We start from the raw sequence: 27,712 nt of genomic DNA on the forward strand, positions 1-27,712 counted from the left end.
TCAGCTACGTACAATCGATCGCCTCCTTTGGACACAACACAGTCCACTGAGATAACCAAGGGATGGGTTCCAGTGTGGGGCCGCGCTTGTGTTTCCCTGGACTCCACTTCTTCTGTAACAATCTGAAGAAGGACGAAAGCTGCAAGCAGCTGAGCGGAGTCCAAGAGGATGTGCAAATGCTCTTGCCTCACATATCCACCCATTACTCAGGATTCTCAGAGAAAGTCACTTCTGCCTGCCACACCCACTTCTAGGACTTGACAGCAGTTCACAGGGCCACCATTCTGATACCTGCTTCCAAAGCTGTCTGTAGACCTTTGTGATTACTTACTTCTTACCGGTCAGGCTGTGCTACTGTTTTTTATTAAAATGCTACAATGTGTCATTAACCGCCTTTGAACCTTGACTCCTTAAAGGATTACCCCACACACTCTGCATTCTTCACACTGTGATTTTATATAATGTGGCAATTCCTGGAAATGCATATGTGGCCCTAGACTAGGACTGGCCACATTCACAGCCCTGTGAAGAGCCCAGCTCTTACTGGTTTCTACAACTTCCTTTCCAGTCGGTCAATTCAGATAATCTCAAAATGTCGCCCATTTTGTCCTTGAAACCCCTATGTAACCCACGTTGGTCATCCTCCTGCCTCAGAATCTCATGCTAAGATTGTAGTCTCACACCACCACCCCTGGCTTTCACTGCCTTCACAATATGGGAGCCAGGATCTCCTATCTTATTAATCTGGATCCTTTCTAGATTAGTTTCCTCCGTTCTGGAAACTTCTTCCAGAAGGAAGGATTCTAATCTCTGATTTTTTTCCTAGAAAGCAGCTGAGATCTAGAGGGTGGCTCAGCAATGGGAATCCTTAGATTTCCAAAAACTGAGGAAAAGCCTTCAGTGAGCACCTTGGGTTACACGTGTGTGTGCTGTACAAAGCAGCCAGGCAGGTGAGCGTGGCAGGGGACAGCAGGGAGAAGTGCTGGATTCTGGTCTGTTCTAAGTTATGCCCCGACCTACTGTTCTTTTAAAAGCTGCTTCCAAAATTATAAACATGTAGGGGGAAGAGATTCAAGGAGAGAACAAAGGCCAGCTTGTTAAGAGGATGTGGAAAGCGGGTGCTTCCGAGCAATCCCAAGGAGCGCAGAAGCTGAAATCTCGGAGCACACGTTCAAAGGCACAGCGGGCCAGGGAGCAGCTTGTAACGTTTCAAAGCTGGGATGCGCAAGGTGGGTGTCTGTGGTCACATTGTAGCCCAAAGCAAATGGCTCTCCAGAACCCTTCCAGCTTTCTCCATCCTGTCCCGCCTTGACGGCCTCCGCTGTCATCCCTGCATCTGTCACCATCAAACCGCATCACCACGAGCGTTATCTGGAGCTGAGAAGATGGCTCAGTAAGGCAAGCGCTAGGCCCTGAGTTCAGCTAGGTGGGGAATGTTTTTAATGCTGGCGCTGGGGGTGGCGTTGGGATAGGCAGAGAAGACACAGCTCAGGGGCTTGCTGACCAGACAGCCTCATTTACTGTGTGTCATACAAGACAGTGAGACAATCTGTCTCAAAAAAAATGAAGTGGGACAGTGCCTGGGGGTGGCACTTGAATATGTCCTTTTGTCTCTGTAGGAATGCATACATACATGTACACCTACACACACATGAATATTCACTTATGCACATACACACATACACACACAAACACACACAAACACAAACATACACACATACACATACAAACACACACACAAACACACAAACACAAACACACACACATACACATACAAACACACACACAAATACACACACATACACACACAAACACACACAAACATACACACACACAAACACACACACATACACATACAAACACACACACACAAACACACACACATACACATACAAACACACACACACACAAACACACACACAAACACGCACACATACACACACAAACACACACACATACACACACAAACACACACATACACACACACAAACACACATACATACACACACACAAACACACACACATACACATACAAACAAACACACACACATAGACAAACACACAAACACACACACAAACACACACACATATACAAACACACACACAAACACACACACATATACAAACACACACACAAACACACACACATACACATACAAACACACACACAAACACACACATACACACACACAAACACACACATACACATACAAACACACACACAAACACACATACACACACAAACACACACACATACACATACAAACACACACACAAACACACATACACACACAAACACACACACATACACACACAAACACACATACACAAACACACACACATACACACACAAACACACACACATACACATACACACAAACACACACATAGACAAACACACAAACACACACACAAACACACACACATATACAAACACACACACACACACACACACACACACACCCCTTTCTCCTTTTCATGAGACTAGGAACAAAGAAATCCTTCCTGTCCCTTACTAGACTGTACCAAGCCAGCCCCGCTAATCTTGGTAAGGCCTGGTTCAGCCATGAGAATTCTCTGCCCTAAGAGGGGTGTTGTGGAAAACTTGGCAACATTCCAGAGAGGAGGACCTTGTTCTCCACACCAGGTGGGTCAGAATGGCACAGTCCCTGACCACCATGTCCCAAGTCAGGTAAAAATGCTCCTCTCCTGTGCCTGCCTGCTATGGCCCAGCCCCAGCACCAGAGACAGATAAAAGCCCAGACAAGAACAGGGACCAGTAAAAAGGGCCGTGAGAAAAGGAGAAGCAAGATATGACTGAATAGTCTTTCTGCCTGCTGTCCCACACCCATGCCTCCCTCTGACCCTAAGATGCACTGTGTGTGTATCCAGGCTGCTCTCCGCTCTGTCTTGGGAGACCCAAACGAGTCCAGTCTCTGACACCAGGCAGAAATGGAAAGGCAGTCATCATGTCTCCATTATTCTGGCCCAAGACCCCCACTTGTTTCAGTGACTTTTAGAAGAAATTTCTCCTACTTTGTTGCTATACAGGTTTCTAAACATCTTCTTGTCAGTCAATGTCCTGTGGGCATCTGGCAAGCAGAGTCTACTCGAAGGGTCCAGACTGTGGGGTGAATACTTGGAATTCCCGTGCTTCCAGAAACATCGAGGTCCAGACTGGGATGGGACTGTGTGGAGTTTGTCATTCTCAACCAGAATGACATCTATACTGATGGCTAACGAGCGTCCATGAGTCATCTACCTTTGCAGGGCGTATGATTCAGTCACAAAGGCCAGCCTATGTGGAACACTTACATGCTCCACATGTTGAAACTGGCATTTGCCTCGTCACAAGAACTCTAGGATCTAGGAGTTGTTAAGGACACGTGTTAGGGCTGGAGTCAGTTCAATCGGCGAAGTGCTTTTCTGAGAAAGCGTGAAGCCGTGGGTTCAAATCCCTAACACCCGAATGAGAAGTTGGGTGTGACAGCTATCACCCCAGTGCTGGGGAGACAAAAACATGGACTCACTGGGGTTCGCTAGCCAGCCAACCTAGCCAAGCAAACTCCAGGTTTACTGATAGACACCAGATCAACAATTGAGGGCTGGGCCTTGGTGGCGTTCACCTTTGATCCCAGCACTTAGTAGTGAGAGGCAGGAAGATCTCTGAGTTCAAGGCCAGTCTGGTCTACAGAGTGAATGCTAGGACAGCCAGGATTACAAAGAGAAACCCTACCTTAAAAAACCAAAAATAAAATAAAAATATTAAGGTGAAGAACCTCTGGCAAACACATCCAAACTCCACCCCAAGAGAGAGAAGAAACAAATACATTTTGAGATAAGAAAGCTAAAACTTAGAGAGATTAGATGATTGGTCAAACTGGTAGAGGTTGGGGACCAGCACCCCAAGGTCATAATCTCCGTTCTCCAAGTGTGAGCCGAGCCCACGTCTCCTGCCTCCCACACGGTGCCAGACACAGTGTCAGCACTGCGACCTCAAGCCAGTCAGAACTTCCACGAAAACTCTACCTACACGTTATAATCTTTGCTAAACACTCTTGCCTGTTACTCTGTCAGCCTTGTCCCCTGGGGCGGGCTCTTCAGTTCTCGGCTCAAACATCTCAGGAGTGGAGTTCACTTGGTTCTTTCTTTGGACTCTCCATTAGAGTCAAGCCTACAGTGCCCAGCCTCACCTCAGTACGTGCTACACGACTGCCGTAACGAATGTGTGGTGTTCATGCAGACCTGTCCACACAGATGCGGGATTCTCTAATCTTCTCCATCGTCAAGGCTATGAAAAGCATGACACATCAAAGGCTTTTTTCCCAACTTTGGAAGAGCAGAATTTTGTGCTGGGGTGTGTGTGTGTCTGTCTGTGTGTGTGTGTGTGTGTGTGTGTGTGTGTGTGTGTGTGTGTGTGTGTGTACCTTTTTGATGTAAGAAGCCATGCTGGAGCGGTGCTATGTGTGATAAAACATATATGAGACTCTTCTGTATGAAACTAGCTTCTGTCCTCTGTGACAGGCCGATGCTATCTCCTGAACTCTCAAGGGCAGGATCCTATAATTTCTGTTCTCATTTAAAAAAAATCTTTAGATTTATTTGATGTGGATGACTGCTTTGCCTGCACATGTGTACATGTATGTACATGTGCCTGGTACAGTCCAGATCCCTGGAACTGGAGTTACTGATGGCTGTGAACCATGTGGGCGTTGGGAAACAAACCTAGGTCTTCTTGCAAGAGCAACTATCACTCTTAACTGCTGACCTCCTCCCTACCTCATTTGTTTGTTTGTTTGTTTGTTTGTATGTTTGTTTGTTTTGGACAATGTCTCATGATGTAGCCCAGGCTGACCTCTAAATTTCAATCCTCCTGCCTTCTATATGCTGGATTCCAGGCATGTACCACCATTCCCAGCTTCTGTTTTTCCATCTTGAACCCAGCTGTCTGCTATGCCTGGCCCCTGAGATGTTGCACACAGGAAATAAACAGTATTGGATGTGTTCTCCCCCCCAGTCCTCCCAACCCCAGCAATAAGAGGTTCCTACCATGTGGCAAGTGTCACTCAAGAACGCATTGTTGTACATTGGCCTAAATCAAACCTCAGAGCAGTGTTCTCGCCACGACTCGATAGTTCTATTTATAGATAAGGGACTTGAACTGAAAGTTACAAAGCAAGGCCAGCTGTGACCAGCAGGGCCACACTGGCACTGTTCCAGTGCAGGAGGAGGAGCTCGCCACTCACACTCGATGACTTCCTGTAATGAGAGCCAAGCTTGTGGCAAACATTGCAAAGGGTCTGAGGATGGCTATGAGTTCAGCCTCCTAGGCCGCACCACAGAGCAGGGCCCACAGCTGGAAGCAGGCCCGTGAGTCTTACTTCTCAGGAGCTTTACCTACATGCAGACCTTCACTTTGGTTCAAAGACTGAGAAACCCTGATTTCCATGACTTTTCTCCATGAATGAGATTGAGCAGAACCACAGAGAATATTGACTTCCTAGGAGGCTGTGGAAGAGATCATGAATTACCACATCCAGGAGACAGCATGTCCCAAGCACCTCAAGCTTAGAATTCTGCTTCACAAACACGTCGATACACTGGGGGAGCTGATTAAAATAAATCTTAAAAGTCAAGGCCTCAGGAAAGCTTGGGGAGCCTGTTCATAGGGACCCGAGATTGTGCTATCTATGCGTCCATTTTACAATAACTGCCACGTGCCTTTCTTCTAATCCTAACGGAAGTTATTCAGCCAGAACCCTGGGGCCTGGGGTCTCAAGGTCTACATATTTGTCTTCTAGAGTTTATTTTCCTCCCCCTTAAAACGAAACAACCTTATTTGCTTTGTTCAATATCTCGTCCCCAAGAGCTAAGAGTAGTTAGGAAACCAGTTGGCAGAGATGACTGAGGAAAACAAAACAAAACGAAACGCCAGTTACTGGGATCACAGGCAGGGAGAGCCTCCATTAGAAAGGCCTCAGAAGATGAGGAATTTGGGCAAAGACCAAGTCAGGGAGGGAACAAGCCCTTCGAAGATTCAGGAGATAGTATCTTGCTCCGTTTTAAGTCCAGATGTCTGACATGGAGACATAGGGCATTACAGTCAGTACAAGGTGGGAGAGAAGGCAGTCTTGGTGGACTGTGAGTTAGGACACTTGAGTTCAAGTGCCAGTGCCACTACTCACAGCCATGTGGTGTTGGGAATGGGCCCCAGGTTCCTGAGTCCCCGCCTACCAGGGTTCTCCAAAGAGAACAAAACAGCAATGGCAAAGTGCTTGAGCCATTTGGCCTCATGAGCCATAGGAAAATAGAAGAGGCACCATCTCCTAGAACCCAGGAGCTCTCTGGAGAGACGAAGCCAGAGATAGTCATCAGGGGTCCAGGGGTGGGGGTGGGTAGGAACCGTAGCAGTGAGTGTTCACCACATGCCAGCCACCTTGTGTCACACACCTCCTCTCTACTCCTCAGAGAAACCAAGGCGGAGGAGCCCACTAGCTCTGGTTTGCTGGAAGAAAACTAAGACGGCCAGGACGAACCCAGGTGAAATAACTCAGACTCGGTGGCTGAGCCCAGTCGGGTCTAACTCCAAAGCTGGCCTCCTGATCTGGGGACATGGAGAGGAAACAATGCATCTACAGAGAAGCTGTGGCCTCGGGAAGGAAGACAGAGCCATCTTGGCCTGGCTGAGTTTGGCTGGCCCTTCAAGGATTCACCACCACCAGTCATACAGGAAAAAAAGGAAAGAGGTATTTTAGGCACGAGGGCTGTGGTCAGAGATGAGGGCATTGAGTAGAGAAAGGTCAGTTGGGTTCTGGGAAAGGGTGAAGAGTTCGCCAACCTATGGCCCAAAGACTTGGTAGGACAGGGGTGTGAGAGGGCCCTGGAAGCAGCTTGCAAAGTCCAGGCTCTGCAGCCTGGAAACCACCTTACAGGCAGCTTGGAAGCAGCTAGGCTTCCTAGGGAGCACAGTGGGACGCACAGAGCCCTGGTGCCAACAGGAATGTCTTATGCAATACCTGAGAAAGAGCTGTCTGACAGAAAGTGTCACCAGGTTTTTAATAGAAGGTGCTGTCCGTGCTCTCCCTGTAAGCCGTCTTTCAGGACACTGTGCCGGGGCTTATTTTAGGAACCCGCAACTGTAAGAAACACGACATGAGAGGGTTGCTATGCCACACGAATGGCTGCCGAGGAGGGCTTCTGTTCAGGTCCCTTCCCCAGAGCCTAGGTCATTACCGGTGGAATGGGGTTGCCATGGCCTCCTCTGTCTGTAACCTCCATCACGGGCCCATGCTTTGCTCTCCATTCTCTCCCAGTCCCTCTTCTCTCTTCCCTGGTTCCACATTGGTGGCGACACACAGAACCTGGACCCCCTAGCAGGCAGCAGCTGTGGCCTCTCCAAAGGGCTCCTCAGGTCAGTCAGTGGTTACCATGGCAACCCCACAGGCCCTAGCCCAGGGGCCCCTGGGTTCTATCCAGGAAGGGGCTGAACCACAAAGACAGCCCCAACCCCGTGTTTGCCTTTTTTTTTCCCATGGTCACCAAATACGGATGGGGTGCCTACTCTGCGCTAGGCTAAAGCCCTTAGTGATGAACAAGACCAAGAAGGTCCTGACTCAGGGGACCTGTGTCCGACAGTGGAAACAGAGCCAAACAGACAAATGGGAGGACTTCAGAGCCGTTAAGAGTGGTAACTACGAGGCACGAGATGGGATAGCGGGTAGTAGCAGGGGTATTAACTGCAGGTCTGAGAAGGTGACACTGGAGGGTAAAGGCCCAAGGCAGGAATGGGCTTGGAGAGCGAGGAGACATTGTGGTGGGGAAGTCGGAGGTGTGGAGGAATTGCTGGAGCACGTAGGCCCTGAGTGGCCCAGGGTAGAACTTCACACTTACTCCAATGTTCTAAGGAGCCACCTAAGCGCTCTCTGTGGCTTTCTACAGATGGCCTGACCCACACAGGGGTTCCACCAAGGGGAGCCTGTGAAGGAACTTACACTCATCCAGCCCACCCTCTGCCTGTCACCTCTTTATAAAGTACCATGCGCCCGGTGCGGCCATGCAGTACAGACACCATCTTCAAGGAAGGCTGGAGGTTTCAGCTCAGTCGTGCATCAATACACAGAAAAATATGTCACGGGGGGGGGAGAAAAAATCCTTCTTAAAGTGACAGCTAAGCAGTTGAGAGGTGTGAACAGCAGCGATGGAAAGAAGTGCGGGCCCCTGGCAGAAGGACTGAAGTGTGCAGAGTCCCTGAGGCAGGCAGAAGAATAACAGGTTGGGCCATCGAGGTAGGTGAGGCCAGAAGACCCCCCCCCCCCCCGTTCAATCCCCAAGACTCACATGGCAGAGAAAACTAACTCTTGGAACCTGTCCTCTGATGTGGAGTAAGGGGAGCTCTCGTCCGTTGCTGGTGTAAATGTGTGCAGCAGCCATTGTGGAAATCAGCGTGGCAGTTCCTCAGGAATCGGGGAGTTGATCTACCTCGAGACGCTATACCGCTCTTGGGCGTATACCCAAAGGATGCTTCAGACTCCAATAGAGACACCTGCTCAGCCCTGTTCTTTGCTGCTCCCTCCGTAATAGCTAGAAATGGAGACAACCCAGATGTCCCTCCAGAGAAGAATGGATACCGAAAATGGGGTACATCTGCCCAGTGGAGTGTCACTCGGCTGTTAAATAAAAATGGCATCGTAAAATTTGAGGGCACGTGGATGAGATTAGGGGGAAAAAATCATCTCGAGTAAGGTATCATAAACTTGGAAAGACAAATACAGGATATATTTGCTTATTATGTGGAGATCAGCTCTAAAGTAAGAGACGGCCAAGCGACAGCTGTAGAAGCACACAGGGTATGCAGAGTAGGGAAGGGACTAGAAGGGACAGGTAGATCTCGGTAAGAAATGGAAATCAAATGGATGATTATGAGTGGATTAGCAGGACTGAAATGGGGGGCTTGAGTAGGGGAAAGAGCAGGGTGTTAAGGCAGGGGAGACGGGGAGACACAGCTAAAGTTGAGGGGCATTTGAGGGATAGTTGGAAAATCTAATACAGTAGAAATTTCCTGAAATATATGGACATATTAAGGTGAACTAAATAAAATCACCAAAAATGCTGGAGGCAGAGTCCTAACCGGCCAACTCTTGTCACCAAAGCTTCCAGTGCTGGGATTGGGTTACACCTAATTGCGTTGTTGACTAAAGGGGTTCCATTGAAATCCCTAAATGGTCTGGGCCATTGGCTAGATAATAGGTCGCTTTCCCCAAACTGACGGCAAAACCGCATTGCTGAAGACAACACAGAACACAGAGAAGTCGAGCTGGCGTCTACATGGAGCCTTCATCCCTACATGGTAGCATCTCTGATACAGGAAGGTACTTTGCCCGTTACCAAAAGAGAAACGTAACCACCGACCAAGCCACAAAGCCTTCGATCTACAACCTGTCCTGTAAGATACACCAGTGCAGAGGAGGTCACAAACCACAAACCTGCGGGAGTAACCGACTGAGATGTGACTGACGACCAGAGACCAGACAGTCTGGGAACCTAGAGTAGAATCGAGCACTACCATTCTTTAAAATAATAAAACCACCCCTGATGATACTCTACTACAGTCACGGGTCAGCAGTAAGCCTTGTTCAGCCATCATCAGAGAAGCCTCCTCCTGCACAGACACACGGGGACCCACACCCAGACGCTATGCCGAGCGTGAGAGACCTTGGACCACTCAGTCCTTAAATGGGATGTCTCCGTCAAATCCCTCCCCTCAGAGCTCAGGGAACCAGGAGGCAGAAGAAGTTTAAGAGCCGGAGGGATGGAGGACGCCAAGGGAAAGAAGCCATCTAAGTCAACGTGAACGAAGCTCATACGAACTCACAGAGGCTGCAGCAGCAAGCAGAGGTCTGCATGGGTCAGCACCAGGTCCTCTGCGTGTATAGTATGACTTCGGGTTCAGTGACTTTATGGATTCCTGAGTGTGCCATCAAATGGGTCTCTGATGCTTGTGCCTTCTTTTGGACTCCTTTCTTTCTTTTGGTTTGTAGGGTCAACTTCCACATGATAGTTTTTGGGTTTGCTCATTATATTTTGTTGTTATCGCTTAGGAAGCCTGCACCTTTCTAATGAGAGACAGAAAAGGAGTGGATCTGGATAGGAGGGGAGGTGGGGAGTACCTGGGAGAAATAGAGGGAGAGGAAACAGTAATTAGGAGATACTGTGTGAGAAAAGAATCTATTTTCAATAAGAGAAAAAAAGGAAAAGGAAAAGTTGTTCTCTGACCTCGGTACGTCTGAACTTGACATGTGTCCAAACACATGTGTGCCTGTGCACTCACACATGCACTAAATAAAATGTAGTCTAAAATCTTAACAGGCACCTTGGCAGCCACTGCTCATCTTCATTCAGACACCCATTCTGCACATAGATACAGTGACTGCTCTGTCAGGATGCTGTGGTTCGTGCGCACGTTCGAGCCGGGCTCTGGAACCCATGCTGGCTGAGGAGTCTGGCTTTTGTTGGGTAGCTGGTGGGGAAACTTTCAGTGCTTTTGAATAGTGTGGGAGATAGGCAAAGCCCGGAAGGCGCCTAGGCATCACCTCAGAAGGGAGACTTGGAGAAAGAGGAGCCGGGGAGAAGGGTTTCTGTGGCAGACGCCATCTACACTGTACACATTCAGTAGTGAGAAGCTTTAAGGCAAACTGAGACTTCGAGGACCCCCTGCGGGAAGCCAGCCATGCTAGTCTATCAGGCATGCCCAACCTTTTGATATGAAGACGGGATGTCATCTACAGTTTACTCTCAACCGCTATCCAATCGTTACCGACCCCTCCCAAAGAAAAAGCCCTCCTGATGCTCTCAGTGTACCGTTCTGTGCTAGGTCATTCTTTGCTACCCTTTGCCCCAAGAAGTCCACAGGGCTGCTGCACCACAACAGATGCGGCGAGAAAGGAAGGAAGCGCTAGGTAAAGAAACAAGAATCCGTGTTTTTTTTAAAAAGCCTGTTTAAAGTCTGGGACTGTGGCCCTTGCCCGCCATTAATCCATCTTCCCTGCCAGATGTAGGAAATTCCAAGTAGAATGTGGAACGGTCTACTAGGATGTGGACTCTGGGTGTAACGCCTTATCAACATAATCATTCCACCATTGATCTGCCCGAAGTCATGTGACCTTGCCATGTGACCAGTATGTCCCTAGGCTGGATCTGAGCCTGGCTCTTTCTAACCAAACAGGAGCCATGCATTGTGCTATCTTCCATTTCAGGAAGTTTCCAGAGAGAGTCTGGGAATTGCAGAAAGTTTCAGTAATTGAGTAATTCAGTGCAAGAATTAATAAGAAAATCTACCCCTTTCCCAGGATACCCAAGTGATATTTATTCTGTTACCAACTCACAAAGACACCTAGAGACCAGGGCAGAGGAAGATCCTCAATTTATCCCTGTGGGGGATAAATTCAGTGTCAGAGCAGATCTCCCTTCTAGAAACAGAAGCGCATGAGGGCTGAGCCACCCCAGATCCAGCTACACAGCTTTTACTCCCCTCCTCTTCTCTAGGGGTCCTATCTACATTGCACTGGGAGATTGGTCTATACTGCCCAACACCAGCAGATTTCAAAGTTTTCCATATCTGTCATCACAGCATTGCTAAAACCCATAGAAAATCAGAACTATCAGATCTTTGGCATTCTTCAAGCGTGTTTTTAAATACATCTAGATGTCTTCTCCAGCCCTCGTAGGCGATGCTCATTGCCCTCAAACCCCAGGCTGTAGGCCCCAAATAGACTCCAACCAATCCTAACTTCTGAGACAGGCTACCAACAAACAGGTCCTCCTCCTGTACAAAATGGTTCCTTCTTACCTGCTCTTTTATTGTAGATGCCATGTTTTTGTTGTTGTTTGGTTGTTTTGGTTGTTTTGTTTTGAGACAAGGTTTCTCTGTGTAGCCGTGGCTGGCCTCGAACTCACTCTTTAGACCAGGCTAGCCTCGAGCTCAAAGAGACCTGGCTGCCTCTGTCTCCCAAGCGCTGGGTTTTAAAGCGTGTGGCACCACCACCTGACTAAAACCATATTTTTTTAATGCTGGAAAGAGAACCCTACCTGCCCACAGTACCTTTTTAGAAACTCTCTTTGTCTTCCTTATTGCCCAGGCTCTATCCATGCATCCACAGATGGGATTTGTGTCCCCAGGGTACCTGTCATTTCTGTTTCCTCTCAACATTCCATCACGGAGCATTCTCTATTCCTCAGATCCATCCCTGGGTCACAGGCACCCAGTGCCCGCTCAAAGCTCTTGCCTAGCAGGAGTGCCTAACATTCTTCTTTCTCTGGTGTCATTTCTGAAGACACCTCCTGGCCCAGGAGAGGACTATGAGCTGGAATTCTAGGCTTCCTGCTTCCTACCCAGTTGAAGGACTGGAGGTAAATGAACCTACCTCGGTGCCCCTCCTGGAAAACACTGGTCTGCCTATATCACGTGGGTTAAAAGAACAAATGCAGAGTAAGAGCTTTGCACAAGTTCTAGAACAAAACAACAGAATCACCCTAACAATTCCCAGTATTTAAGATAGCAGCTCCTTCCTTGTTCATTTCCTTTCTACTTTCCTCTTCCTCTCCCTCCTCCTTGCTTCCTTCCTGTCTCTTCCCCATTTCTCTCTGTCTCTCTCTGTCTCTCTCTGTATCTCTCTGTCTCTCTCTGTCTCTCTCTGTCTCTCTGTCTCTCTCTGTCTGTCTCTCTCTGTCTGTCTCTCTCTCTGTTTCTCTCTCTGTCTCTCTCTCTGTCTCTCTCTGTCTCTCTCTCTCTCTCTCTCTCTCTGTGTGTGTGTGTGTGTGTGTGTGTGTGTGTGTGTCTCTCACATTTCCACATCACTGTCCATCACGGAGGAAGTCAGGACAGAAACTCACACAGGGCAGGAACCTGGAGGCAGGAGGCCATGGAGAGTGCTGCTTACTGACTTGCACCTTCTGGCTTGCTCAGCTTGCTTTCTTATAGAGCCCAGGACCACCAGCCCAGGGATGGCACCACCCACCATGGACAGGGCCCTCCCCCTTGATCACTAATAGAGAAAATGCCTTTCAGCTGAATCTCATAGAAGCATTTCCTCAGCCCAGGCTCCTTCCTCTCTGATGACTCCAGCTTGTTTCAAGTTGACACAAAACCAGCCAGTACAGTTACAATGTAGCAGAGAACATCCTGGCTATGAAGCCAAACTCTTGAATTCAAGTTAGACTTTTCTTACTCTGTGACCCTGGATAAGCCACTGGACAACATCCTTGAAACTTAGTTTCTTCATCTGCAAAATGGGCATCATATGCCCAAAACCTCCTGGAGTGTGACTGAGAGCGAATTAGGTAAAACCAGGCATAGAAAGTGCTTCTCTATGGAGATCTTCATGGCATGCCCCGCTGAAGTGACCCTGTGGTCTTCTGCTGTCACGTCCCCTGTTGCGTCCTTGATACTGGATCACTCGATATTCTGAAAAGAACAGGGCCTTCAAAGCCAGGAAAACACTAACTATAACCCTTCCCTCACAGTTGATGAGGTAAACTCTGTGTCTTCCTCCTGTGAAAACCATCTGCCATGGGGTTGTTATGAGGGCTAGAAGAAATCTTCTGAGATCCTTAAGGAATGACTGTGCCCTGCTTGCCTGCCTCTCCCTGCACAGGATAGCAGATCCACAAGAAGAATGAATTAGTCACAGCAGCATGCCTGGCACATAGTAGGTGCTCAAGAAAGTAGGGGTTCAACTGCTGTTTACGGATCTGGAACTTGATTCCATGAGGACTCAAGTGAAGCTCCTCAGAATGAAAGCAGATATTCCCTGACCTTGAGGTATTGAGGGTGGACGTCTGTGTCAAGTAAACGCCTGTTGGCTCTGACCGTGTGCCAGACACTCCGGCAGGTGCCATTCCTGTACTCAGCCAGGTAACTGCGAACCATGGGGAAGTGTGAGGATCAAGGGAAGATGTTTCAAGTCAACGCCCACAAAGCAAGTACAGTCTCTTCAGACCCATGCGTGACTGAAACACCATGGGGCAGAATGAGGACCGTGGGACTCTGTTGCTGGGAAACCAGGAACTCATGTCTATGCTGACAGGTGTTTTAACAGGGATGCAGGCAGCCTGATTCAAATGAAACACTGGCTGTTCCCCCCAAAAAACAGAGTCCAGGTCCCAGCACATGCATGGATGAGTTACAACAGCGTGTGATTCCAGTGCCAAGATGTCCAACCCTCTTCTGGTCTCAGCAAGATCTTGCATGTGAGTGGTAAACATAAAGTCATACAGGCACACACACACACTCTCATACACTTACACACACACACACACTCACATACATTTACACACACTCACACACACATACACTCACACACATTCATACACACACATACACACACATACACATACATTCACACACACACACATATATACTCACATACATTCACACACACTCATGCACATACACACTCTCACACACTCAAGCACACTCTTGCACACTCTCTCACACTCATGTAACTCACACTCACATACACTCATGCAAGTCACACTCACACTCAGACACACACTCACATATACTACACACACATACACACTTACACACTCTCATACACACACAATTCACACACACATACACACACACCCACACACTCACACATTCTCTCTCTCTCCCTCTCTCTCTCTCTCTCTCTCTCTCACACACACACACACACACACACACACACACACACACACACACACACCCCAAATCTTTCAAAAACAAAAGCATCAACCTCACGACACTTGGGCACTAACTTGCCATGTAAGTCAATACATGTAGAAGCTCTTTGAACCTCAGTTTTGTCCGATGTCAAATGGGAATGACAGCTTGTGCTAGGTCACAGAATTACGAGGTAGAATCATGAAAGACCTAACACAGTAGGAAAACAAAACAAAACACCACCAACAAAAATAGATTCTAAAAGTTCTGTTTGCTTCTATCCACTCTGGGCGTGGGTGAGGGAGTGTCTTGGAAATCTTCCCAGGACTACCAGGAAAAGGCAGATGCCCCCCGTGTATTTGTTATTACGGTGTGCCACGTCCTATGAGGGTCCTTTGTGTGCTCCTTCAGCTTTTCTGACGGTCTCCTGGGAAATGGAGACTTTAGCAGCCCCACAGTCTCTGCCCATGAAACCAGGTGCCACCACTCTAAGGCAAAGTCAACGGTGCCTGTTCTGTGATCACACACTTAGCACGTATTCTAGCAACAATGTTTTTTATACTGAACCTGTTCCACGTGAAAGCTTGTCTAACATGAACAAGGGTGACGCTCTGAATGCTGGAGGATGTCAAATTCACCAAGGTAACTGGAAGCCACTGAGCCAGCTGTAAATGCTGACTAAAACTCGGATGCTCCCAGATAGACCTGAGACGCAAGGCACACTGCATACGAAGTTGTCCCTGCAGGAAGGAGCATGTGCGGGTCACAGTATCCATGACAGTGAACCCCAAAGAACTGTCGTTTGAACTACTTTCTCCCACCAGGACTTGGGAAGACTTGATTCCCGAAGACTCTGTACTGAGGGATGTGAGCGAGGGGTTGCACATCAGTGTCTTCTGTTTATAGGTTTCAGTAGGTGAAGGATGCAGCCTGGCTGGGATCAGGGAAGCCATGTTCAGATACTGTCTGGGTAGTGGTGGTTAGGACTAAGTGTGCGACCTAGATCCTCTGATTCTCAGCTTCCACAGCTGTGAGATGGGGATAAATAACGACACCATTTCCTTACGATCCCTAAGTGAGGTATCATGCGTAAGTACTTGGCATAGTGTTGGAAAAAAAATTTTTTGACGCACCATCCATTTTGAAAAAGAGGCTCATCTAAACGAGAGGAAACTTTCAATTTTGAAAATAATGAGTCGCCTTGCAATCAGTTGCCAAAATGGCTTCAATCTAGTTGCCTTCTTGCCTCTCATCCTCCCTCCCTCCCTCCCTGCTTCCCTTCCCTCCTTTTCCTTCTCCCTTCTTCCTTTCCTCTGTCCCTCCTTACACAGACCCACCCTTTCTTTTTGGGAATCTCAGGACCAGGAACCTTGAATAGATCCCAGAAGCCACAGGATGCTTCAAGGGTCCTGCCTGCCCTGAGCTCCCCTCCCTTGCCCCCGCAAGTGTATGTAGCACAAGCTGCCTGGGCTGCCTGGGTGCATACAGCTGGGGCTCTCCTCACACACAGCACCCCTCCCTGTGCCTGTGGGGCACCCGGGGATGAGAAAGCCCTGCAGCCTGGGACCTGAAGAGCCCCAGTGATGAAGAACAACCATTCTTTCACTCACAGCAAAGTCTACAGACTCTCGACGGAACCTTGATTAGAGTAAAGCTTTTCCTTCCTTCCTCTTCCTCTTCCTCTTCCTCTTCCTCTTCCTCCTCCTCCTCCTCTTCCCTGTCCTCCTCCTCTTCTTTAATCTAAAAGCCTGGCATTTGTAGAAATGCCCCCTACCCAAACAACAAGCAACATCACAAACTCTGCGCTAGGTGTTGAAAATGGAAGTCCAAGAAGTCCAAGTCCTCTCACGCAGCAGCCACTGGGCCCTCTAGAAACATCCCTGCAATGCTCCAGGTTTTGGCTCCAAGCCCTCTTCAATCCTTCCTTACAAACTTCCAGAACTTTGCCAGCCAGATGGATGCATGCATGCTCTAGGACGCCAAACCCTGCCTCATGGAGAAACTGGTTTGCATTTCGTATTGGGATCAAAGAGTCAACAAGGAAGGAGGCAAAACTCTTAGAGACAGAAAATTTACCCCAAGTACTCATCAGCTAAGGACAACATAAAATGATCTGTGTGTGTGTGTGTGTGTGTGTGTGTGTGTGTAACAAAGAACCTTATGTAAACACTCTAACTCTCCCTTCAGCCTAAACCCGTGGTTTTTGACCTTCCTAATGTTGCGAGCCTTTAACACAGCTTCTCGTGTTCTCATGTAACCCCAACCATAAGATTCCTTATTGACACTTCATGTCTGTGGTTTTGCTACTGTTATAAATCGTGGTGTAAATATCTGTTCTCTGATGGCCTTAGGCGACCCCAGTCAAAGGATCACTTGACTCACAAAGGGACCACACTGAGGACCTGCTGGCCTAGACTATTGCCTGCAGAAGTGAACACTGCACTGTAAACCTGTGGAGATGTTGAATCGCCCAGTTCCATCATTAGTTAAGTTTGAATTCGTAACATGCGTCCAGTTCTGGAGATAACATGAAATCCTAAGTACTCCAAAAGGAACTGGGCTCCCTCGTGAACACTTAGATTCAGCACATTAGCCACGGATAGGTAATGGTTCTGACAACGTTTAGACTAATGGTCCTGACAACACAGAACTCAAAAAAGTCACTCACCATCACTTTTAAAATTATAATCATAATTATAAATTCTATAAATCTAGCATCAAAAGAAACACTTCCTCCTCCTGATGCAATGCACGGTGATTTTACAGAAGCATCCGCAAGACTCGAGACAAATTCATTGACATAATTTCCTCAACAAGATGCATTCGTGCCTCAAAATCAGATGCTGGCTTGAAGATGGCATTAGTGGTTAGCAATTCTCATTTGAATGACCTCATCCAAAGTCAACGCAAAGATCCAGTCACTTGCGTGGACTGAGGCTGAATTCTTCCCACGTGATGGGCTTACGAAGTGGTAATTCTCTACTCATATTAAGTAAATATCTGCTGTATTCAGCCATCTCTGGCTACATCTAAACGATGCCAATCATTAGCACAACTGGGTGGCTGGAAGACAGGACCAAAAGCACTCATTGTGTCCTTGTCTCTTAAAATTAAAGCAAACACAACACGAGGCAATGTTCCTAGATTCTCTGCTCAATAATTATTGGCTGTATACGCAGGCAGATTACACTTTTGGGGTTTTATTGAGGATTAAATAACCACAGAATTAGACCCCAGGCCCACAGCTTAAAGAATTCGTGTTCTTGTATCTGGAGAAATGGCTCAGCAATTAAGAGCACTGGCTGCTCTCACAGAGGACCCAGGTTCAATTCCCTGCACCCTTACGGTGGCTCACAACTACCTGTAAGTCCATGTTCAAAGATCTGACATAAATCTTCCGGCTCCACTGACATCAGGCACACACATGATGCAAATGCCTAATTTACTAGCACAGGCCAATTCGTTCCAGTTGCATATATTTGGGCCAGTTCAGGTGAAAGCAAATGGCTTCATTTCATTTTTTTTTCTTCTTTTCATGATCTCTGTGTATATGGAGATGGGGAGATGGCTCAGAAGGTAAGAATGCTTACTGTGTAAGTACAAGGACCTGAGTTTAAATCCCCCAAAGTTTATGGAAAAAGATGGCTGTGGTCGTCCATGAGCTTCTTACTGCTGTATGGGGTGGAGACAAGAGGGCTTATGAGCTGCTAACCTAGATGAGATTCAGTGAGAGGTGCTGTCCCCCCTCCTCAGGCCTCCCTTGCACTGGTACACACACACACACACACACACACACACACACACACACACACACACATGGTGATACATCACGAGCACACAAATACTGCAGGGAGGACAAAAGAACGAAATCTTTTCTTGCCATGATGAAAGCCCTTTGAGAGAAAGACTAGACTTACTGCTTCCAGGAGGCCAAGAACAAAATGACTTAGTCTTTAAACAAGTGTGGTGCAAGCTGGAGGAGACAGAGTAGAGGAAAACCGAGACGTGGGATGCAGGGATGGCTCATTCCCAGAACCAGAACTAGAACCAGAACCAGAACCAGAACCAGAACCAGAACCAGAACCAGTACCAGTACCAGTACCAGTACCAGAACCAGAACCAGAACCAGAACCAGAACCAGAACCAGAACCAGCACCAGTACCAGTACCAGTACCAGTACCAGTACCAGAACCAGAACCAGTACCAGAACCAGAACCAGTACCAGAACCAGTACCAGTACCAGAACCAGTACCAGAACCAGAACCAGTACCAGAACCAGAACCAGAACCAGAAAACCCCAGGCGGCTTTCAGCAGGGTGTCCAGAGCACATCTCTAACCATCCCCAGATCTCTCTCACAGGATCTGAATTCCAGTCCGTGGCTGTTGCCTCTACAATGATGTATTTTTCCTCCTTTAGAAACTGAGGAAGGCAAGGATAAAATCGCAGCACAACCCACTAAGTGCCCCCCCTTTTTTTCTTTAGGTCACAGGGAAAGTATAGAAGTGAAAATAGAAAGTATTCCTCAACCTAAGCCCTTTGGAAAGGGAAGCGCTCTCCCAACATTACAACTGGGTCTGGGATAGAGCTCAACAGCAGAGAACTTGCCAAGCGTGCTTGAGGCTCCGTCCCTAGCATTAAAGAAAGAAAGAAAAGTAAAGCAGAGGCCAAGACAGCAAGCATCTTGACATGTTGAGGCCGTCTAAACTCTTCAGGAATCCTGACCTCATTTTCCAACTAGATAGCAAGGGTCGAGCACAGATGGACCGGGCTTGATTAATAATATCTCGATCTGGCATTGACTGAGTAGTTTCTAGGGGCCAAATTGTGCTAAACTGAACAAGGTACACGGCCTCCTTGCATCTTCATAGTAACCTTATGTTGAATTTTAATTTATAGATTAGGCACAGTGAGAAATGAAGAGAAAGAGAGTGAAATAATCGTAATTACAAAGTGAGCCAAAGCTGTTTTAAGCTCAGGAGTTTGTTTTATGAAAGGTTTCCATGTAGCGTTTTCAGAAAGCAGTGGCCCGGGAGGAACACACACAGCAGACAAGACAGAGCCACCGTGCTCTTTACCGAGCCAGTCAGAACCTCACCGACAGCAGCTGTGTCCACAACCGACTGTGTGGTTAGCCTGTTGATCTCCCCTCTGACCTTGCAAGCACGGTCCTCTCTCTAGGGCTTACGTTGGGCACTGCACCAGTGGTGCAGGTCAGCATCTTAGCAAAGTGAAGCTATGGAGTGGGAACTGTCCGTGAGAGAGGATAGCCTTCTTCTCTCATAACTCCCACACTGTGCAACTCACTGCCACCCTCTTGCCTACTTGTACCTGCCCAAAAGAAAACAGAGATCAAGCAAGAATAAAATTGCCAAGATCTCAAGCCAGAGGCATACAGATTCTACGGCAGGGCTGACTCATAGAAGGAAACAATCCTCTGTCTCCACTAGGCCAGCTGGGGTTTAGTATTTCCTGAAAATACCAAACAGAAACATCCACTAAAAACTCCTCAGTTTAAAACAGTTAAAAACTCACCGAGATTACCCATCTATTTATTTACTTCTACCAAATGTGTGCCCTACAGAAGCAGAGGGTCGCATTTTTTAATCAAGCACCGAGTCTGACAAAGTGTCAGATACGCAGGAGGCATGTGGTTTTCTTGAGTGAATTAATGAGTGAATGCAAGATTGTCTGATGTTTGAGGTCAGGGTTCCACCACGGTACGACGGTACAGCCATGGCTATGCTCTAAACGCCTCTTCCATGCACAGCTCACGCTTACAGAGCAGCCCACGATCCTTCATGCTCACATTACCCACTTTTCTCCCACCAAAAGGGTGTCAGGCCCACCAAAAGGCCAGATCCTATCCTGCCGTTCTGGTGTAAAACTTAACGAGGAGGCTGACCAAGATGGCGGGCTGGGAGAAGAACTTTCCCTTATGTCTGGCCTTTCTAGTACTGCTACCAACAGCAGTAACCTCACCTCGAGCAAGCTCAACACCCCTCCCCCATACCCCCAACCCTCTTCATCCTTCTGGAGGACTGGGCAGAGGAAGGTTTTAATGGCGAATGGTGACTCGCCTGCTATGGGGTTGACACCACTGCCATCGGATATACACCCTTGCCTCTGAGTTCTAAGGGGACCCTTACGGCACCTTGTAGGGCTTGTCTCAATGCACTCACATTTGCTTTTGAAACGTACACTCTGAAATCCTTGGCAGCTAGCTCTGTGGCTTTGAGGTCCCCAGAGTCTGTCACCCAACTGAGTGAGACAAAATGAAACCCAAAGGATTCCTTCACTTTTACCTTATAGCTCCCAATAATCCAGCCTTGGAGTTCATTCTCTCTCACAGAAACCCTCTCAGGTCTCTAAGGGTAGGGGGAAGGGTGCAAGCAGCAGAGAGTTCTCCCACCTTTTCCATCCTGAAGTGTTTCGGGACCCCTAGAGGGGCAGCCGAAGAGGGTCCCAAGAGACTGGTAGAACATGTAGGGTGGGCAGTAGTCAGGGGCCTGGGGCACTGAAGCTCTGCTTTCCCAGAATTCTGGTTTGTGATGTCATCACTTGGATCTCAGCGTTGTCAGTGACAGCCGGGCAGCACATTAGTTTATCCTAGAACCATGGCCTTCCAGCGGCGGGGACAGAAAAGAACTGCCATGCTTCCCTGCCTCCCCCATTCAGAACCTGTGAGGACGTATGTCCCTGAAGCCACACTACAGACAAAGGAACCTGGCGGGCGCCACATGCTGTGTGTGTGTCATCAGACATTGGACAATATCAGCCAGAACACAGCCATTTCAGTTATTTTTTGAGACGGTGTCTTGTAAGCATCCCTGGGTGGTTGAGTATATGCTATTAGCCCCGGCTGTCCTCAAACTCACAACTATACTCTTGACTGTGCTGCCTCTGGATCCTGGAATTACAGATGTGTGCCGAACTCAAATTTTTAAACTTTTAAAAAAATAACAACTCCATACTTACTGGATGAGTCAACAGAGTCTCAAACGAATGGGAAGGGCTCTTTTGCCTAAAGTGTCATGGGATTGAGAGATTCTAGAAAGGAATTATAAGGTGGTCGTCCTTTGATGGTGCACTTTGGAACACCGACTCGTTATGTTTTCCTTACCAGTGCCTCCTGTGCTGTCTTCAACATCTAGAATCATCCATTGACATTGGATACTGCTCCCATAAAATCTAGTGACCTTTTGTAAATCCTTTTCAGGAGGCAGAGTATGGGAGGAAGGGGTGGTAAGAACGCACCTTAGACTGAACTTAAGAAAGGAAATTAAGGGTCTTTTTAAAATGAGTTATTCAAGGCTCATGACTATTAAATTCCCAATTGGTCCTCATGTGTTTTAGAATATTCCTGGTCTGGGGAGATAGTCACTGTGTAAAGTAGTTCAGACATTGCTAACAAAACAAGTCTCTCATAATCCTTGTGGACCCCATAGGAAAGCCAAGCCGGAAGAGGGCTCAGTCTAACTTGTTGGAAAATCTCAATCTAACCTTGTCTGTCCGTCTTTCCACAGGCCGCGGCCCATAATCTAGGACGGGTTTGATTGACTTAAAGTTGAGTTACGAGTGGTTGAACCAGAATGATAACACACGAGAGCTTTGACCGAATGAAAAGTTGCCAGACAGGACACCCTCTTCACCAGCGAGATGTTTGGTCAGGCACCTAACTTTTTTCAGATCCCATTTGAGGAGAGGGATGAGAAAATTCCTCCTGGGCGACCCACGGGTCGTGGGGAAAAAAAGCCAGAACCTTTCACGCTGGCTAGCCTGTGACTCTTGGGGAGGCAGACGTACTGTCCAGCTGGCGCCTCACTCAGGACGCTGGAAGAGAACCCGGGGAGGCGGGGTGGGAGCAAGGGCTGAGAAAAGGTGTAGCTGCTGGAGAGAAATTAGAGATCTTGGCCCTTCTGGGAAGCAGGACGGTCCAGCACTCACACAGCGCCGGGGAGGCCCCAAACAAACTCCTCTCCCTCCTTGCTCTCGGCCCTTTGTTGTCCGCCTCTGGCTCCCGCTCATGCCCTCGGGTCCCCCGCCCCCCTGAAGTCACCCCAACTGCACTCATAATATTTTGCTTTGCGCCGGGTCTGTTTTCCACCACCAACTTCCAGCAGTCTCCATGGCGACGCGCTGGGGCTAGGGGGTAGGGTGGGGGCGGCGGCGGCTGTTCAGATCTCAGGCCTGAGCCGCGGAGCAGCCCCTGTTAACTTTTCCGGGTCTCTGGGTGTCGCACTGGGAAAAGTGCGCTGTCCGGGGCCCGCCTTGTGAAATCGCGAGCCCGCAACCTGGTGGAGTCAGACTTGTGTACTGGGGCCGGGTGGCCCAAAACTGCAATCGCGCGTCTCCGGAACCCGGGGACCACGCGACACTCGCTTGACTCTGCCGCCAAGCTCAGATGCTAGCAGGTGGCAAGGGTAGTACCTCTCATGTCCACCTCTCTGGCCACACACACACACACACACACACACACACACACACACACACACACACGCAATCAGGAACGTCTGTGGAAAGTGACGCTAGTTCGGCATAAGATAAAGGCTCTGATCTCTTGCTGCTCCCTGCTCTAATCCACAGATTGGGTCTCAGGGCTGCAGGAGGAGGCTACTTCTACTTACCCAGAGCCTCACCTTGGAGAAGAGACAGGAGGACCCAGGCCTGTTCCCTCTGGGTGCTCTCTACCCCGTGGACAAATACCTAAGGCCCCAGGATGTCTCCCTTAGGGCCCATGAAACTAGGCTGGACCTAATGCCAGGTCACCCTGCCTGCGGTTCAACTTCTCCTCTTACCAGCGGGGCCCCAGCATTCAGATCCGATTGGAGAATCTTTGATGCCCCAGCTGTGAGCTCTGGAGATGGGGTTGGGGGTAGGGATGAAAACTAGATAGAGTTAGGAACTTCCAATTGGAACGCCACAATGCACCTCTCCAAGGAGTTATCCCGTTTAACAAGAAACGACCCTCTGACGCGTAGTGGATCAAGCTGCCTCAGCCTAACTTTACACAACTTCCTGGTGGTCAAAAATTCTACCCACTTTTCCTTGCTCATTCTCAGCACAGATTAAGGAGCACCTGAACAGCGCTGCGGCTCTGAGTGGAGGAGACAGAATTATAATCGAATGAACACAAACGGAGTAGCCACTGCCAGCGACCTTCGTAGAGAATGAGAGCCAAACGGGCCTGAGCACCCACTTTGGGGCAAGGTGGGTCGTGGTGCTATCTCCGACTGTTAAACTCAGTCCCGGAGGGCGCACGTCGATGGCTCCTGAGCGCGCCCGCTGCCTTTGCAGCCCGGCGGAGCTTAGCGAAGCCCCCAGAGTTCCATCTCCGAGGGACTTTGCCGCTGCGTTAAGAAACCAGAGAGCCGAGGAGGAGGAGGCGCGCGCCGGCTCCTGGGCCTCCCCCGACGGAGCCATTGTTTGGGCCCCACACTTGTAGCGTATTTTGGAAAAACTCAAGGAATATATTACCAGCTCGATGCGCGGAACAAAGGGGTGAGTTTCCGCAGGTCACGCTGAAGTGGGCCCGAAGCAGGCCACTAGAGCACCGGCCCCAGCAACACTGTTCTCCCATGCCGGAGGCACTTTGCGGGGATTTTTTTCTTTTAAGAAACAGAGACTGCTGCTTCGATTTGGCGGCCCCTCTGAACGTGGATGCTCCGGACTTCGCTCCAGCGACTGCTGTGAGCCTGTTGTTTGAGCCCGTTAAGAATGAAATCACTGATTTCGCGTTTCTACTCGAGCGCAACCTTACACGGAGAGAATAGAATCGAACTGCCCAGTGGAGCGCTGGGCTCTGCCTGCTCCGGGAGGGGGGGAATGAACTTTTACATAACAAGGGAAACCCAGAAGAAAGACTAATTGGATTAATTCTCGGGAAGGGAGGCTCCTGGATCGGACCTCGACACTTTGCTTGTCCGAAGTTTTGCATGTGAAATGTCACCTGGTGCGCCTGAAGTGACTTTTCAATTGGTGCCATTAACCAAAACTTTTGATTTTTGAGTTCAGAAGTGTGATCTAGGGATATATATATATATTCTCTTAGGTATGAGAGAGAAGCCAGAGAGCACTGGAGTTTCATAACCCATCTGGGTTGCTCGCCATTGGAATGGAAGTGGCCAGTGCTCACACAACCACCTGATAAACCGCGATTAAAACTAGAAAGTGCCTACGATTCTAAGTCACCACCACCACCAAACACCCAAAGAACTCTAATCCTGTGGAGGAATCAACTAATATTCCAGCTAGAACATGCCAGCTTTGGGGTATGAAGAAGGCCCCTGAGACCGTGTACGGACAGACCCCTTGAAAATACTCAATTACTAATTCTGTACAAATGGGCTTAATCTGGTTAAATCCATTCACTTTTAGAGCCATGGCCCTTAGGAGGAGTACTGAAGCAAAGGCACTTCCCACTTCCAGAACCAGGGTTGCTAGTGTGTGGAGAAGACCCCAACGGGGCCTGAGACAGTGCGGCTCTCCAGAGAAGATAGCTTCTAGCCTCCGCAGGTGCTCGCAGCTAACTAAGCAGGACTTTGGAGGCTCGGGTTTTAGCTATGCTCAGGGGGCTCAGGTTTTAGCTATGCTCGGGGCCTCACAGCCACTGAGGAGAACGTGAGGGACTGTGCTGGAGACAGAGAAGTACCCTGGAATGCTGCAGATACTCCCTGGCCGGCGGTGTCTCTGCCACCAGGTCTGCAATGTAGGCCAAGAGAGGCCTGGAAATTTTCTCCCAGTACGGAATAACGATGCCTGGGAGGGTATCTAGATAGCTTAAGGTCATCTCACATCTTCTTACGACTTGCCTAGGGGTGGGTGGAGCAGCACAGAGCTGTCTGTGGTGTTATTTGCAAGTAAGTTAATGTGTGTCAGGGCACAGCTGAGGCCAGCAGGCACTTGTTGCTGGGCTGCAATGCCCTCGCGCTCTCTCAGGTTTCGGTCAAGCTGCTGCCTATGCCTGGGCTGTTCTCCTATCACCCCCCCCCAAACCCCCAAAGCGGCCCAGCAGGGACTGGAGTAGCCTGGTGGGGAGACTGAGTCTAAAGGAGAGAGTAAAGTTTTTTTGAGAACCTCTACGTGGGAAGGACATGGGATAAGTAACAGAATCTGAAGTGTGGCGGGTCCCCAAAGATGCTAGGCGTAGAAGTTGACCAAAACGGCTCAACTGGAGAAGAGGCTGCGTGTTTTCGTAGTAAGAGATTCCGTGTCTTCCCGTCTATGTTGTGAACCGTGGCGACCCTAATGCCCGATGTCCACCGCACAGCCCTCAGGTTCACAAAACTCACTGCCAGGCCTCTTCTGATGTTCTGCATTCTGCTTCCCACCAGCCCCCTGCAAGGTTTTAGCCTCCGTGTGGAACCGCTAGTGGATTGTGTCTTCGCGGCCGGGAGGCTGCAGTCCGGGGCGCCCATCTCTCATAGCCCAAGCTACGAATGCCCCGGGACCACCGGGTTCGCCGCCGCCACTCCCTCCCTGCAGCGCGATTCCAGAAGCAAGAGACTCCAGTGCGCCGTGAGACGCCGTACACGGTCGCCCTCCCCCGCCTTTGGAGCGTTCCGGGGCCCTAAGCATGCCATTACCCTACCCAAAGCCAGAGAAGCCGCGGGGCCCGGGCGGGGGCGGCTGGCTCTCAAAGTTCCTGCAAGTAACATAAGCACCTCGAGCTCGCCGCGAGCCAGCGAGCATCTTTATGCAACTTTATGTCCAAGCGAAAGCGCGCTCCTCAGCGTGCGCGCACGCGCACACACGCATTTACACTCACACACTTCCATGCATCCACTTACACACTTAGCGCTGCACCGAAAACTTCTACACACCCTCCTTATCTCCCGGGATCCCACTGTCAAGTTGCCCCGCCTGAACTTTTTGCAACTCTTTCTGAAGTGCCCCCCCCGCCCTATCCCTTCTCCTCCCCCCACAATACAAACCCCCCTCCAGTCCCACCAGGACTAACCTGTGGAATCCATGTCGGGTTCCTCCAGTAACCCACAATGCATGCTCTTCCCATGGACAGCACAGACGCCCCCCAAAAGTCCTGATATTTGGGGATCCCCTGTGCTAGAGATGCCCAGGGAGGAAGGGAGGGAAGGAGCAAGGAAGGAAGGGATAGCGAGAGAGAGGGGGAGACGGTGGGTGAGAGGGCAAAAGGATAAAAGGGGAAAAGAAAGAACCGGAGGAAAGAAAAGAGGTGAAGAAGCGGGGGAAGGAAGGAAGCTAGAGCAGAGGGAGAGAGAGAGCAAGCGAGGGGACACTCAGTAATCCAGTCGGGCAAAGCCAAACCCGTCAAAATGTTTGCGGATGTTTCATGGGAAAAAACATCATTTTATAGGAGCCCCGAGGAGAGCAATGTCATTGATAGGCCAGCGGGCCTGATGAATGGCCGCTCGTCAGATGGGGCCGTGGCGAGGCGCACTGTGAAGCCCATTGTGGGCCTGTTTTGAATAAGAAAAGCCGCCTCCGAAAAGGGGGGCTCAGAGCGACGCAATCCCAGCCCTCCGACTTCCCCCTTCTATTATAGCATTAGCAACGTTTTTCTTATTTAAAGTTCCAGAGGCCTTCTCCAGCCTTAGCCCGGCACTCATTATAGGCGAAATCAAAATTGGCTTAGATCTGCCCCCCTCTCCAGTCCTCCCGCACCCGGGCCCCGCGCGGTGCAGCCATGAACGGGGGTGCAGAGGTGCCCGGGCCCTAGGAGTCTCCTGCGCGGCCACGAGTGGGCCTGACTCCTTTTATCTCTCCCCTTGAGACACGCCCCGTTTTCTCCTTGAGTTAGATTTTGAGTAGGGGCCGGGGCGCAATGTCTTGAGTTTCTTCCACGCAGATCCGCGGACGTGCGTGGGAGTAGAGGTTGAAGACGGGAAACAAGCCTTAGGGACTTGTCTGGGGGACAAGAAGAACGCTTGGCAGCGTAGGGGTGAGGGGCTGGCTTGCCTCCTCCAGAACTTTTGTACCCCTTGTCTCTCGCCCTACGGGTCTCTCCAGGTCTGCGTGCCTCGCTGTCTCACTCTTCGTTTCTCCCCTGGCTGAG

The 27,712-nt window shown here is 49.3% G+C and overlaps 1 protein-coding gene and 1 long non-coding RNA gene across 9 annotated transcripts in view; one reads left to right on the plus strand and one right to left on the minus strand.

Moving 5' to 3' along the window:
* The window catches only part of Rfx4 (regulatory factor X4), a 162,596-nt gene extending 135,212 nt beyond the window's left edge, over window positions 1-27,384 (minus strand). For 2 of the 8 annotated variants that reach the window (XM_063264400.1, XM_063264401.1), the window contains exon 1: window positions 21,092-21,239. In XM_063264400.1, coding sequence (XP_063120470.1) covers window positions 21,092-21,164 — 73 coding nt within the window. In that variant the 5' untranslated portion in view covers window positions 21,165-21,239. Of the gene's footprint in view, window positions 1-7,233; window positions 13,440-20,984; window positions 21,053-21,091; window positions 21,240-24,156; window positions 24,483-26,638 lie in introns of those variants that run through there. The other 6 variants (XM_063264402.1, XM_039080076.2, XM_039080073.2 and 3 more) reach the window with 6 other exon arrangements.
* Window positions 21,253-25,026, plus strand: LOC134479648 (uncharacterized). The gene is made up of 2 exons (XR_010053191.1): window positions 21,253-21,499; window positions 22,206-25,026. It is a non-coding gene; the product is annotated as an uncharacterized LOC134479648 (long non-coding RNA).
* Window positions 27,385-27,712: the final 328 nt, after the last annotated feature.

This window comes from Rattus norvegicus, chromosome 7 (assembly GCF_036323735.1).
Source record: "Rattus norvegicus strain BN/NHsdMcwi chromosome 7, GRCr8, whole genome shotgun sequence".
Lineage (NCBI taxonomy): Eukaryota > Metazoa > Chordata > Mammalia > Rodentia > Muridae > Rattus > Rattus norvegicus.